This window comes from Canis lupus, chromosome 20, assembly GCF_011100685.1.
Source record: "Canis lupus familiaris isolate Mischka breed German Shepherd chromosome 20, alternate assembly UU_Cfam_GSD_1.0, whole genome shotgun sequence".
NCBI classification, from domain to species: Eukaryota; Metazoa; Chordata; class Mammalia; order Carnivora; family Canidae; genus Canis; species Canis lupus.
Genome location: NC_049241.1, coordinates 39,560,498 through 39,573,543, shown reverse-complemented (window position 1 = coordinate 39,573,543; position 13,046 = coordinate 39,560,498). Strand labels below are relative to the sequence as shown.

Here is a 13,046-nt window from a genome sequence, read left to right as displayed (position 1 = left end):
CGCGGTCAGGCCAGCCCCGAGCGCAGCGCAGGGCCAGGGCGCGCCGCGAGCAGCGGCGCAGCCCAGCGCGGCCGCCCGGCCCCAGGCCAGCCAGCAGGCGAGCACCGCCGGGCCGAGACAAGCGCAGCGCCCCGGAGCCGAGCGCGCGCCGTCGCCCGCGCCCCGCGCCGGGGAATGCGCCCTCGGCGCGCCGGCCAGGGGGCGCCCGCAGCCCACCCGGGGGGAGGCGGCCCCGAGCGCCCCTGAGCCTTCCCATGGCCCGGGCTGGGGCCCGGGGCCTCGGCTGCTGACGCGCCCGAAGCCCGGGGAACCCGTTAAAGCCGGGCCGCGGCGTCGACCCCGGCTCAGGCACAGAGGCGAGAGGGCGCGGGCAGGGCCATGGCCCCGGGGGGCCGCTAGCGCTGGCCGGCCCGACCCGGAGCCGCTCAGCCGCCGCCGCCGCCGCCGCCCCCGCCGCCCGGGAGCCCAGGCCCCGCCGCCGCGGAGGAGGTGAGTGCGGCGGGGAAGCGGGAGGGAGCGGGCAGGCGGCCGGGCCACCCCGCGATCCCTCCGGGACCTGCGGCACTGCAACTCTGCGGAAGTGTCCGGGGCGCGGGACTCGGGGAGGCCGGGGGCTTCCCGGGGACGCAGGGGCGGTGGGACTTGAGTGGGCGCTGTACCTGTTCGGGCTGCCCCGACCCTTATCGGTGCGACGTGGGCATGTGGCGATGGTGTGCCCTGCGGGGTCACCAGTGTGCAAAACAACTTTTTCTCCTAAGATTCTGGGTGTGTGTGGGGTGTCCCATGCGCCCCCCGCCCCCCCCACGTTCCTGGAGCAGGAGTACGACTGCCCCTTCTCCTGGCTCAGCTCTTTCCCACCAATGCCTCAGGCAGAGGGCTCTTCCACGTAGCCTGTGCCTGGCCTGCCTCAGTGTCCCCATCCAGATCGTCTGCTCTAAGAGAAGAGCTACACCGGCAGCCCCCACGTGGAGGGGGGACTGATCAGCAAGGCAGGAGGACCTCCAGCCCTGAAGGTTTTCTCCCAACTCTGTGCTAGCCCCTTGACCCCCCAGATGCCAGCTTGGGTTTGCTTTTCCAGCAGGGACTCTTGCTTGGCTTAGGGGCCTGTGTGAGGAGGTGTAGAAGATCTGGGAAAGCCTGCAGTTAAGCCCCCCACTTGGGCAGGCTGGGGCCCCAGGGGTGAAATGGAGCAGGGGACTCCAGAAGCTTGGTGGGCTCACCTAGAACAGGTGAGACCAGAGAGTGTCAAGGTGGCCCAGGAATGAGGCAGGCCTGGCGGGATGGGTCAACTGGAGCTAAGGCTGAGGTCCTGGCTGCTTAAATAACTTGTAATTCTTGAGATAGCTTTTGAGAACACTATCCCATGAGCACGTGGGGGGGGGGGGGTGACCTGAAGGCACTGGTGTGTCCACTCTGGAGCTGGGCCAGGTTGGGGGTTCCTGTCTTCCTGAATTCACCCAGATTGTCTCCCAGAAGCCTCTGTCCTAGTTGCAGAGATAGGAAAACTGTATCCAGGGGTTGGGAGGCTCATCCCAGGCCCGGGGGTTGGATGGAGCCGGGGCCGGGTTGGATGGAGCCGGGGCCTTTTCCGAGGCTGCCCGGGAAGTGTGCCTAGATCCCTGGGATAAGGTGTGCTGGAAGGCCAGGGCCCTGGGCAAGCCTATCCCTGCTGCTGACCCTCGGTTCTGAAGGAGCCAGGCCCGGAAGTGTGGGAGGTGTGGGGAGAGAAGACCAGCAGCCTAGCCTCAGTGCCCCCCATGTTCTGGTAGGCATATCTTGGTGGGGAGGATGAGGCTGAGCCCAGGTGACCTTGACTGGGAAACCCCTGACCATGAGAGGGGGTTTTCAATCCCACCTATGGTGGGGTGGCTCTGCTTCCTGGTCCTTGGGGTATTGGGGGAGGGGGAAAGCCAAGAAGCCAGAAAGGAGCTCTGGCCTGCGGGGGTGGGGGGTGGGGGGTGGGTACCATAGGGCTAGGGTGCTGGTAATAATTTCATCTCCATGTTCCCCCGCAGCCCCTGCTCCTGCCTGCCTTCCATCCAGGCAGTTCTTAGCTCAGAGGAGCTAATCTCTCTCCTCTGAGGCCGGCTCTTCACCCCCCACCCCCCCTACAAGCCTGGGAGGTCTGGATCAGGCTGGACGATTCGACCACCTAGCCCCCTGCCCTACCCCCAGGTGCCTCCAGACCCCCTTGTCTGGCCGCCCCTTCTCTGCACCCCTTGCCAGCCCCAGCTCCTCGGTTCTTTGTTCGAACGTCTTTCCTCCGTCCCTCCCTCTCTCCTCCCTCTCTCCTCCTCCCTCCCGCCTGCCTCCCTCCCTTGCTCCCTCCCGCCAGGCTTCTTTCCTTCTTTCTCTGCTCTCCTCCTGGTGGGCTCCCAGGTGGCGGTGGCTGTTCCTTCTCTGTCCACCCACCTGGCTCGCCTGACTGGGGGCTCCTTTGGGGCTGGGGCTAAGTGGAGTGCATTTAGGGGCTGGCAGAGGGGAAGTGACTGTGGAAACCTCTCTCTGTCCCTCTCTTCCTCTCATCCCCTCTCTCTTCTCTCCTCTCTTCCTTCCCCTATGCTGCCAAAGAGGGGTCCTGGACTGGGATCTGAGGCCCCAGCAGACTTCAACATCCCCCACTCACTCCTTTAAAGGGCTAGAGCATTGTGGGAGGTCCCTGTAGGGGCCCCAGTGGGGCAAAGCCCTCCACCCTCCTGGCTACCTTGGGGGACTCTAAAGCTGTCCCTGGTGACCCTGACCTTGTTACCATGAAAATGGATGCAGGAGAAATGAGGTCATGAGGGGGTTGTGAGTCATCCTGAGCCCCCTGATACATAGGATCAAAGATCTCTGAGGGACCCGGACTGCATCCTGCACCCCTAAGCCAGGACTGTGTTCCCCAGCTTCTTTCAGCCCCACCCCACTAGCAGGTCAAGTTCTTAAGCAAACACATGCTTGTGAGGACGTGTGTGGGCATGCAAGTGTGGACGTGTGTACATCCACAACTGTTAGTGGGGGCCCCCTGGGTGCACCCGAGGGTGATGGTGGCTGCTTAGCCCTTTCTCCTGCCTGCCCCCCCTCACCAGAGCCTTCAGATTCACTCAGCACCAGCTTTGTATGCCCGCAGACTGGGGGAGGGGCTGGTTCCAGTCTCCCCTCCCTCAGCCAGCCTCCCCAGGAGGGAGCATCTGTGATGGGGGATCTTGAAGGAATTTGAGAGGTGTGTCAGGCCCTCTAGAGAGGGTGTTCCCGCTGAGGGCACCACCTGGGGAACAGGCCAGGAGCCCTGAAGCTGTACTTCCTGTCTGAAGAACCACCAGTGGTTTGTCCTGGCAGGAGAGGCAAGGGCTCCGGGGAGGGGAGGCGAGGCGAGTGTGGGGAGGGCCTCGGGGTCTGTTGAGTGGGGCCTGACAGATGTGGAGGCTGGGCCTTGCCTCAGCATATGTCAACCAGTGCAAGGGATTAACAGGCTGCTACCTCTCACCCTCACTCCAGGGTCCTAGAAATGGGCCTAGGGTCCTGCATCCCGTGGGAAAGGGGAATTGACAGGGCAGATCCAGAGGATGGGGCTCACATTCTCATTCTCTGTGCCCCCACCCCCAGTGTATCTGAGGGGGGGGGGAATTGGCGCTGATTTTTGCCGGGAGGGAGCAATATGTTCCGACAACTGGTGCTGGGCTGCGTTTACCCAACAGCCAGTCTGCCTGGGGAGACAATATTGGAAAAACATAATATCGAAAGTTGGACCTGCTGGGGGTATGGGAGTTCTGCTGGGGACACTGAGGTTGGCTCAGACCCTGCCCCAGGCCTGCTGGCTATCCTAGCTCCCCTCTCTTTGCCCTCTAGAGGCAGAGCTGGAACTTTACCTGGCAGGAAGTCCTTCTGTACATCTGACCTGGATCCCTCCTGCTGTGATTTCAGTAAAAGTAGACCCTGCTATTCTTTGCCTCTCCTTTTCTGGCTGCTGTCTCTTCCACTTTAGGCTGTCTATGTGGGTCTTACTTATCCTCCACTCTTCTCCCATGCCCTCCACCCCAGGAATCAGGTCCGGATTTTCTTGTATGGGGAGAAGAGGTTTGGCTGGAGCAGGCAGGGCTGGATCCAGCTCTTCCCCCATTTCTTGAGGAGCAGCCCATTTGGTTGGAGGTGGGCACTGAGGAGAGAGGCTACTGGGAACTGGAGGAAGCTGTAAGATGGCCTGTTTGAGCCAGACCCTGTGGATGGAATTTAGGATGCTGGAGGGTGGGGCATTGTTTGAATTTCCAGTGGCCCCTATTAGCTCTGGTGACCCCAGGCTGCACCTGGCTGCTTGGTCTCCAGGCCTGTTGACTACACCTTTGCAGACAAAGGCAGGGACAGGAAAGCATGTAGGGTTTGCACACTGGGGCATTCATAGCTACAGGCTGAGGGTGTGGACAAGGAGAGTTGGTAGGGCAGGACACCCCCATCTGCCTTACACATTTCTGATATGGATTCCCCCTTCCCAGGTGTCCAGAAAGCCCAGCCAGTGTCCTGGGCCCTAGGCCCCTCCCACGATGCCTGTCGCTGGTCTCCTCCTCTGGGCTTCCCTACTGACTGGGGCCTGGCCAGCCACCCCAAACCAGGACCACCTCCCGGCCATGCCCCGTGTCCGGCTCTCATTCAAAGGTAAGAGACTGCCTTGCCGTTGCCCAGCATCATCCTCTGTCCATAGCACTTGGCCCGCTGCAGAGGCGACAGGAAGAGGCAGGCAGAAAAAGATACTTTGTGCAGCCCACGCGGGTCACCCTGGGTATGTGGGTGGGGAGGAGAGGACCGTGGTAACTTGCCAGGAAAGACTAGAAAGTGGGCCATGTAGACATTTCAGGGATGTCTTCTGAGTCTGGGCCCCTTCTTGAGGCAGAATGTGGGGTCTCTGGCTGGGCGACATAGGGTCTGCAAAGCACCTCCCTCGGTGTGTTAGACAACTGAGGAAGAGAGATGCCACTTCTTCACACTTGTGTTTGTGGAAGCCCTTCCTTGCCACGGTTCTGCATCTGGTCCTGCCCTGGGTGGCCCCTGAGGTGGAGGCTCAGGCAGTCAGGCAGCACTTGAGGCCGCAGAAAGCTGGAGGAGCAGGTGTGGGTCTCCATGTGGGAGGGGTTCCCGGAGAGCAGGGAGGGTGCTGCTGGGTGGGAGGGGAGGGGAGGGGAGGGGAGGCCACCTGGCAAGTTCAGGGACAGCGCATGCTATGTGACAGGTCTGAGTTCCTGAGCTCCCCAATGAGCGCTTTGCTTTGGGAGGCACTGGAAGGCTTTAATGGTGGGTTGGGGTCTGGAAAGTGAGAGACAGGCCCCTCAGCTCCATCACCTTTGTACCTTACCCACCGGCAGGTGAACACACATGGCACACACTCGGGTCCAAGTGTCACTAGCCACTTTCTCAAAGGTGTGTGTGTGATCAGAAGACTCCCCCCGCACCCCTGCCTACGGAAAGGGGATGCTGGGACCTGGGGGACCTATGGTCACTGCTGACTTCTCCTCTGGCCCAAGGTCACTTTGTCCAGCCGCCTGCCTGGGGTGGGGCTGACTTCGCCCTGGCTTGCCAGATTTCCGGGCACATATATTGGGGTGAAAGGCTGGGCTGACTTTTCCTTCCTCAGGTTTGGCTGAGGTCCAGCCTCTACCTCACCACGTTCCCATGTCCCCTTGTCCCCATGTCCCCAGCAGAGCTCCTCCCCTGTCCTCATCCCACCCTGTGAGTTGATAGGGGGATTGGGGAGTGAATTTCTGAGGATGTGCCTGGAAGGAGTCCAGCGTGGGGCCTGAGGAATGGGCGGAAGTGTGATGGGTTTAGTTGTAAGAGCACCCCTGGCCCCCAGGCCTGGGAAGGGGAGAGGTTTATTATGCTGATAACTCCACCCTTCCCCAGCGCATTTCCTCAGAGCAGATTAATAAATCTTGAAGGGGCTTGGCCCTCCTCTCCCTGCCTTCCCAGCCCAGGATGCTGGCAAGGGGAGCAGAGTGTCCCCTCCTCACACAGGGGAAGGAAACAGGGGCTTGTCTCCATACCCCTGGGATCCTAGAACCCAGACATCCATTCTGGGTGTTATATTTGCCATCACCCAGAGACCCATGAGGGGAAGCAGGAGGGATAAGACACAGGGAGGTCCTCTGGACGCATCTTTTAAACCTTAGACCTCCAGAGACAGAGGGCCTAAGACTTTTGTTCCTGTTTTCCAGAGAGAGAAACCGAGTCTCAGGCAAGGGTAGGGCCAAGGTCAGGCAGGAGGCAGAGACGAGGCCAGAAATAGAACCCTGGTGTCCTGGCCTTGCTGACGCCCACATCAGTCAGGTCGATTCCTTCTCAATTAGCTCTGAAGCCGACACCCGCGGTGACTAAAAGCCTGGCTTGCTGGCAGCCATCCTGTGGTGCTGACTGCTATGGCAGCCTGTGGTGGGGCCATAGGAGGCCTGGGGCCACCCCATCCCAGGCCCCTGTGCCCTCATACACACAGGCTTCCCTGCCTTGAATGACCTTCCCCATTCCCCACTCACCATATGGCCTAGTTGTGGCTTAGATGTCACTTAGTTTAGCAGATGCTTGAGTCCCCACTCTGCACCAGGCCCGGTGCTGAGTACCAGGGAGTCTGCAGTGAACAAGATGGTGAGCTCACTGTTACACTGGCTGAAAAGATAATGGACACCCAGTTGGTCAGTACCAGCCAGGAGCCCCGCACTTCCTGCGCCCCGGGCGCTGTGCATCCCCTCATGCTGGATGGCCTCAGCCTGGTCAGGTACACAGAGTGATGCTCAGTAAGGAGTAGGTCCTCACCAAGCATCTATAGAGTGGTTACCAACACCCATAGAAACTGGGATTTTGGACAGCCTGGGTGGCTCAGTGGTTTAGCACTGCCTTCAGCCCAGAGCATGATCCTGGAGACCCAGGATCAAGTCCCATGTCGGGTTCCCTGCATGGAGCCTGCTTCTCCCTCTGCCTGTGTCTCTGCCTCTCTCTATCTCTCTCTGTGTGTATCTCACGAATAAATAAATAAAATCTTAAAAAAAAAAAGAAAAGAAAAGAAAAGAAAAGAAACTGGGATTTCACAACCAGGCCAGGAACTGGGAAGGAGGTGGAGGCCCCTTCTCCTGGGTACACATGAGGGGCACAGAGAGGATTGTTCTCAGAAGCACCGGTGGTCACTCTTGCTCTTTGCCTCAGTTTCTCCATCTGTGCCTTGCCTGGATATAGCAGTGCATACCAGGCCTCAGGGACTCGGCCTAGGCTCCTCCCCTCCCCTCCCCTGAGTCCTGCTGCCTTCGGGAGGTGCTAGTTCCTGCCTGGTTGGGCCAGACCCTGCAAGCTGGAGGTGCTGGCATGAGGGGCCACGCTGTCCGGAGCAGCTAAAGGAACAAAAGCAGGAACTGGTCCAGGCTTGGTCTTGCTGCCTATGCATCCGCCTGGGCACCCCAGCCAGGCCTAAGGCTGAAAGGGTGGAAGGGAGATGGGGCCCAGAGTTCAGTTAGAGTCGAGGTCGGAGTGAGGGAAGGCAAGGTGGAGGGTGCTCCTATGGCTCATCTCCTGAGCTTCCATTATTAGCACAACCAAAGTTAGGCAGAAGTGAGAAGATTTCCAGGAGAGGTGAGGTGTTCCCTGATAGCTTCTGCTATCAGACGGCCTGGCCAGTAGCACCCTCTCCTCCACCCATCGTGCCCTGGAATCCCCTTAACCCCAGGGTCCCTGGCCAAACCTGGGTGGGGAAAGCTCTCCCTTCCCGTGTCCTGAGATGACCCAAGCCAGGGGGCACCCCCTCCCTCTGTAGCAGGGGGGTGTGAATGCCCTGCCAGCTCCTTTGTTCAGCTCAGGGAATGTTTACTTTATCCCGGGAAGCCACCTCCACAGTAAGCCACTGCCTGCTGCCTGGGCTGGCTTTAGTCAGGACATGGGGCCAAAGAGGCCTTTAGTGGGGGAAAGAGGTCCTATGATGACACGAGGTGGCTGGGCTACTGGGGAAACTGAAGCAGGAGTAGGGAGGTGGTGAAAAAATCAGGAAGGATGAAAGTAATAGAAATAACAGTAGGTATTCATGATGATAACCACGTGGTGTTCTCTCCAAGGCCTGAGGGGTTCTCCCTGGGTTTCCTGTGAGGCTTCCCGTCACTCAGGAGCAGGATGAAGCTGGAGCCTGGCTCTGCCTGATGTCTGAGCCTGTCCTAGGACTGAGAGAGCAAAAGGTCGGTTGAGGGAAGCAGGCACTGCTCTCCCCCATGAGCTCAGGACAGGATTCCAGGATCCTACAGCATTGGTCTTAGCCTTCCCAGCCTCATTTCCCAAGGAGATGGCTGAGGTCCCACTGGGGAGGCTTCTCATGCCCTCTGCTTATGGAAGCAACAACACTTGAGTTTGCCTGCTTCCTGTAGATCTGGCCCTCCATCACCCAGTCTTCCAATGATCATAGTCCCCTAGGAAGCTCTCTCCTTTTGGAAAGAGGAGAAGGAAAACCAGGGTCTAGGAGAGGCAAGGACTCTTGTGTCCAGAGTAGCCTTGGGATTTGGATCTTCTCTAACTCCAGGTGTAACTGACTTACTCTGTGGGGAAGGACACTCTGCAGATGGAGGGCAATGGGTGGGTGCTGGTCACTGCCTGCCCACCCACCTCAGCCCAGCCTCCAAGCCTCTGGGGCTAATGGCCCAGCATAGTGCTACTGCTTACATCATCTGTATGTGGCATCAGACAGCCAGAGTGGCCAGGCCTCCTTGTTAGGAAGTGATGACATTGGAGGTTAGGAGAGGTCGTGGTCCATTTACTTCACCCAAGGGGGAATGGAAAGTGAATATGGGTTGAGGTAGAGGTGACTTTAGCTCTGATGGAGCTAAAGCTCTGATGGATGCCCCATCCCCAAGCCTGACTGTAGGGTGAAGAGGGGGCTTGGAGCTAGGAGATTTAGCATCAGGAGAAGGAAGGAAGGGAAGGAAGTTGGGGGGCAGGGGGAGGCCCAGAAGCTTAGGGCCCAGAGGTGGTACCAGGGAGCTGAGTTGAAATCAGGTGTTCCTGACAGCTACAGTGGGATTTGGAGCTAGCAAACTGGGGAGGGGCCAATATTCCAGATAAGCCAGGAAGAGGAAGGTAGAAAGACCCAAAGCATGAACTTGAGCCCAGATTCCTGCATTTGAGATCTCAGTTTTCCAGGAAATAGGAACTGTCTTACTCCTGAGAGGGGACTTGGAAGTGGCCACTTCGGGAGTTGGGAGGTCCTGGAGGCTGACTGGCTGCCCCTTAGCTGACCAGCACTTGACACTCAGAGATAGTGGAGCAAGTCCTGGTGCATGCTGAGAACCTGTCTGAGGCCCACCCTGAGTCATCCGGGCCAGAGCCGGGGCTGTGGGACTTCTACCGTGGTCTTTCCAGGTCCAGCCAAGCCTCAAATGGGACCGCCACTAGCTGGGCCTCAGCAGCCTAGGCCTTGTCTCTGGTTCCCTGGCATGTCGCCCGCCCCTCCCTCCCTGGCTCCAGCTTTCCTTGGCACTGAGCAAGGAGCTGGTGCATGCTCAAGGAGTAAATCATGTTCCTTGGCAGCCCCCGCTGCTTCGTAATCGTAAAGAATTTAAAGAGAAACCGCCAAGATAAAAATCTCATCTCAGCCCATAAAGGTATCTTTCACTCTGTGGCTTTAGAGGCAGCAGCCTCGGAGTGGGCTCCTGGCTGTCTGCACCTGTGTGCGTGCACCTCCAACCCTGTGACCTCTCCAGAGGTGGTGGGGGCCCAGAGGGTGTCTTCAGAGCTATGGGTACTTGGCCCTGATCCCTGGGAGACCTGCTCCTTCCCAGGCATTAAATGTGGTAGAAGGCGAAGGTGGTGGTAGTGGTGTTTGAAAGGGCTGTCCCTGAAGGCAGACAGACCTCCATTCTGCCCTTGTCAGCTGTGTGACCTCAGGCAGGTGGCTTAGCCTCTTTAGAATCTGGTTCCTTCTGTGTAAGGTGGGGATAGCTGTGGCCCAGTGGAAGCGACATCCTAAGGGCTCAGGCTGCCTTGCTGGCGTCCTGGCCATGGGTAGTTCTCGAGTAGTGAACTTCTCTGTGTCCCTGCTGCATTGTCTGTAAAATGGGGATGAGAGTGGGGCTTACCTCATTGTGCTGTGGGAGGATTAACTCTGTGAGCCCAGTTACAGCCCTGGAGAAGGGCGTCTCAGTAACTAGGAGCCGCACCTAGGGTGGCAGAGGGGCTAGGGCTGGTCCTGGGAGAGGCCCAAGGAGTCCCACACTGCCTCACCCCTCCCTGTAGATTTCTAACCTTTGCTGAAGGTGACTGTGTTTGGAGAGAACTGCAGGAGGTACCCTGAGCCCTGTGCCAGGAGTGGAGTCAGGTGGAGATAGGTTGCCTCTACTGTGGGCATCCGATCAGGCTTCCTGGAGGAGGATGCATCTCAAACGGAGGAAGGGAAACTGTGGGCAGGAAGAGCAGGAACAGAGGTGAGGTGTGTGTGGCCTAACACGGAGGGGGGTGGGTGGGGGGGAGGCAAGATACCATGGAGTCTTGCTCTTGGTGCTAGGATGGAGCGTTTGTGCTTGCTCTTTGTGGGTTTTAAGTTCTTTGTTCTTCTTGGCAGAGGCATCAAGTGCATACGGTGAGGAAAATCCAATGAGAGTGGTGCACTGGGGAGGGGATGCCTTGTAGGGAGCTCCCCCCACTGAGATGAGCTGCCCACTCTGATACCCCTCCAGCAGCTGTAGTGACCCCTCCCTGAGTGCTGTTCTGTCGTCGTCTGCAGCTAGGGGCGACCAGACGTGGATCACTCACTTGGGCATCTGCATCACTGGGCTGAGAACATGGCTTCCTGGCCTAGCCTGGTGCTGACCTGGGAATCTGAGCCCTGTCTCAAGGGAGCCCTTGGAGTTTTGGAGAAGCAGAGAAGATTCCTGCTGCATTTTTCTTAGAAATAGCAAGAGGGCCTTTGCCAGAGGCCTGGATGCCAGAAGGCTCCGGTCTGAATCCAAAGCTCAGCTCACGTGGGTGCCTGAGCTTGGCAGGCCTGCAACCACCACTGCCTGCCCCTCAACATACCATACCCCAGGCTGCTGAGCGGTCTCAGGGAGAGGGTGGAGGCCTCCTGGGTTCCTGACCACTGGTCCTGACCCAGCGAAGAATGGGCCTGGGTGGTGGCTGCTGTACTAGGATCCAGGAGGCCTGTCTGTCGGGGAGGGAGGCCTCAGCTGGGCCGACTTGTGGCATTCTCACAGGGGCTGCTGGCAGGTATCTCTGTATCTCTGCCAGACGGGGACAGCCCCAAAGCAGCAGGCCCCTCCAGGGGTCAGGAAGTCTTTGGGGCATGAGGCCTCAACTCCAGAACCCCCTGCCCCCAGTCTTCTTCCTTCCTTCCTCCCCCTTATCCCCCCCCCCGCCCCCTCCCCCTGGCCTCCCTCCCTCCCATCCCCACCCTGACCCCTCCTTGGCTTCCTAGCCGGACATGCTCTTTCCTCTGAGGTCTGTGCACCCAGCCAAGAGCCATGTTTCTTTCCATTCAGGGCTCTGTGCTGATGCTCTCATTTCCCTCCACGGGCAGAGTCCACGGCTGTGTACTTGCTAGTCAGCCAGCAGGGTGGGCCCCTGTGGATTAGACACTACAGTTGGCAGAGGAACAGCTAGAACTTGGAGGGCCTTGTGGGCTCCTGCGGCACCCCGGGGGTGCAGGGCTGCTGCCTGCCCTGGGACCCCATCCTGTCCCAGCACCAGGCCTGTGTGGGGAACTAGCTGCCTTCCCAGATGGATGACTGGCTGAGTCCTGCTTGGGGTCCTGACTCTGTCTTACTGCGTCAACCAAGGCTGACCCTGAATGACTCACCTGTTGGATGCCTCACTTTCCCCATCTGAATGTTGGAGAAGGGACTGAGGCTGTCTGGGATGTCCTGGGAATCTCTGGGTGGGTGGTATGTAGGGCTGCAGGGGCCCCAAGAGTCCAAGGAGGGCAGCAGAGTTGGGGGCCGGGTGCAGGGCAGAGGGAGGGTCTTGACACCCACCAGCCTGTCAGTCCCATCCTGGCCTGTCCGTCTGGTTGATTTATCGGAGTAAATGAGCCATGGAGAGTTTGTTGTCTTTTGCAGTCACAGGGAGGAGGAGGTGGGGGGGGGGGGGAGGAGTGAGGGGTTTCCGGGCTAGGTCTGGAATGCAGGAGGCGGGGTGGGCCCCGAGGCCTGTGGAACTGGAAGCCTGATCTACTCTCCCCACCTGAGAAATGGATCAGTACAACCCTCCCCTCAGGGCTAACTGTCTTCCCACCCCCTTCACGCTTCTTGGGGTGCATTCCTGTGTGAACTGTTTGCCACCACCTCCTGCCCCATGCCCAGGGGCTACCTGTCCCTCCAGGCCAGCTTCTGCACTGTGACCTTTCTGAACTGGGCTAGAGCCCTGAGCTTTCGCCGGGCTGGTGAATGCCCAAAGATGTCCTCATAGGCAGCTGTGCATGCCGTTAAGGATCCACGGAGGGCCTCCTGGCCTCCTGAGTCACCAGCCCAGACCTAGAATGACCAGGAGCCATGGAGCTGTGGGGGCGGGGAGGGATCACTGGCGGCACTGAGGCTGGAGAGCCCCCTAGCTGCTGGGGCAAAGTGGTCCAAAGTCATCAGACATCGTTGTGGGAGAGAAGTGTAGAACCTTGGGTTTCCGGCAGGCACCATGTGCCAGGATGTGACTCTGCTGCCCCTTCCCCCTGGCTTTTCCTGGGTCAGGATGAGCTGTGCCCCCAGCCTGTTCTCTCCTGGGCGGAGCAGACGGGCACTGGGGCGGAACGGGCGTGGGAACAGCATGGCTGAGCCTGCGGGCCCCAGCCCCCAGCCCCCAGCCCCCAGCCCCCAGCCTCCAGCCCCCAGCCCACAGCCCACAAAATGGGAGGGAAGCCTACAGTGGAGCTTTAGCCCAGCTGGGTGGCTCCAGCTCGGCTCTGGCTTGGTGTTTACTGAACAGCTGGGATGTTTACAGTAGCCCTTAAGGAGGGGCCTCTAGTTCCAGAGGATTTCCCAACTTGAGGGTCCCACTGGAACTGTTCAGACTTCACTACCTTCCCACACCACTGGAATAGCACGTTAGGGAGACAGAGATTGCACCCATCCCTC

At 59.3% G+C, this 13,046-nt stretch overlaps 1 protein-coding gene across 3 annotated transcripts in view; it reads left to right on the top strand.

The window, feature by feature from the left end:
• Window positions 1-431: 431 nt before the first annotated feature.
• Window positions 432-13,046, top strand: part of SEMA3F (semaphorin 3F) — a 29,842-nt gene continuing 17,227 nt past the window's right edge. For 2 of the 3 annotated variants that reach the window (XM_038566391.1, XM_038566389.1), the window contains exons 1-2: window positions 432-489; window positions 4,470-4,629. In XM_038566391.1, the coding sequence (XP_038422319.1) occupies window positions 4,518-4,629 (112 nt within the window). In that variant the 5' untranslated portion in view covers window positions 432-489; window positions 4,470-4,517. Of the gene's footprint in view, window positions 490-1,740; window positions 1,766-4,469; window positions 4,630-13,046 lie in introns of those variants that run through there. The other variant, XM_038566390.1, reaches the window with a different exon arrangement.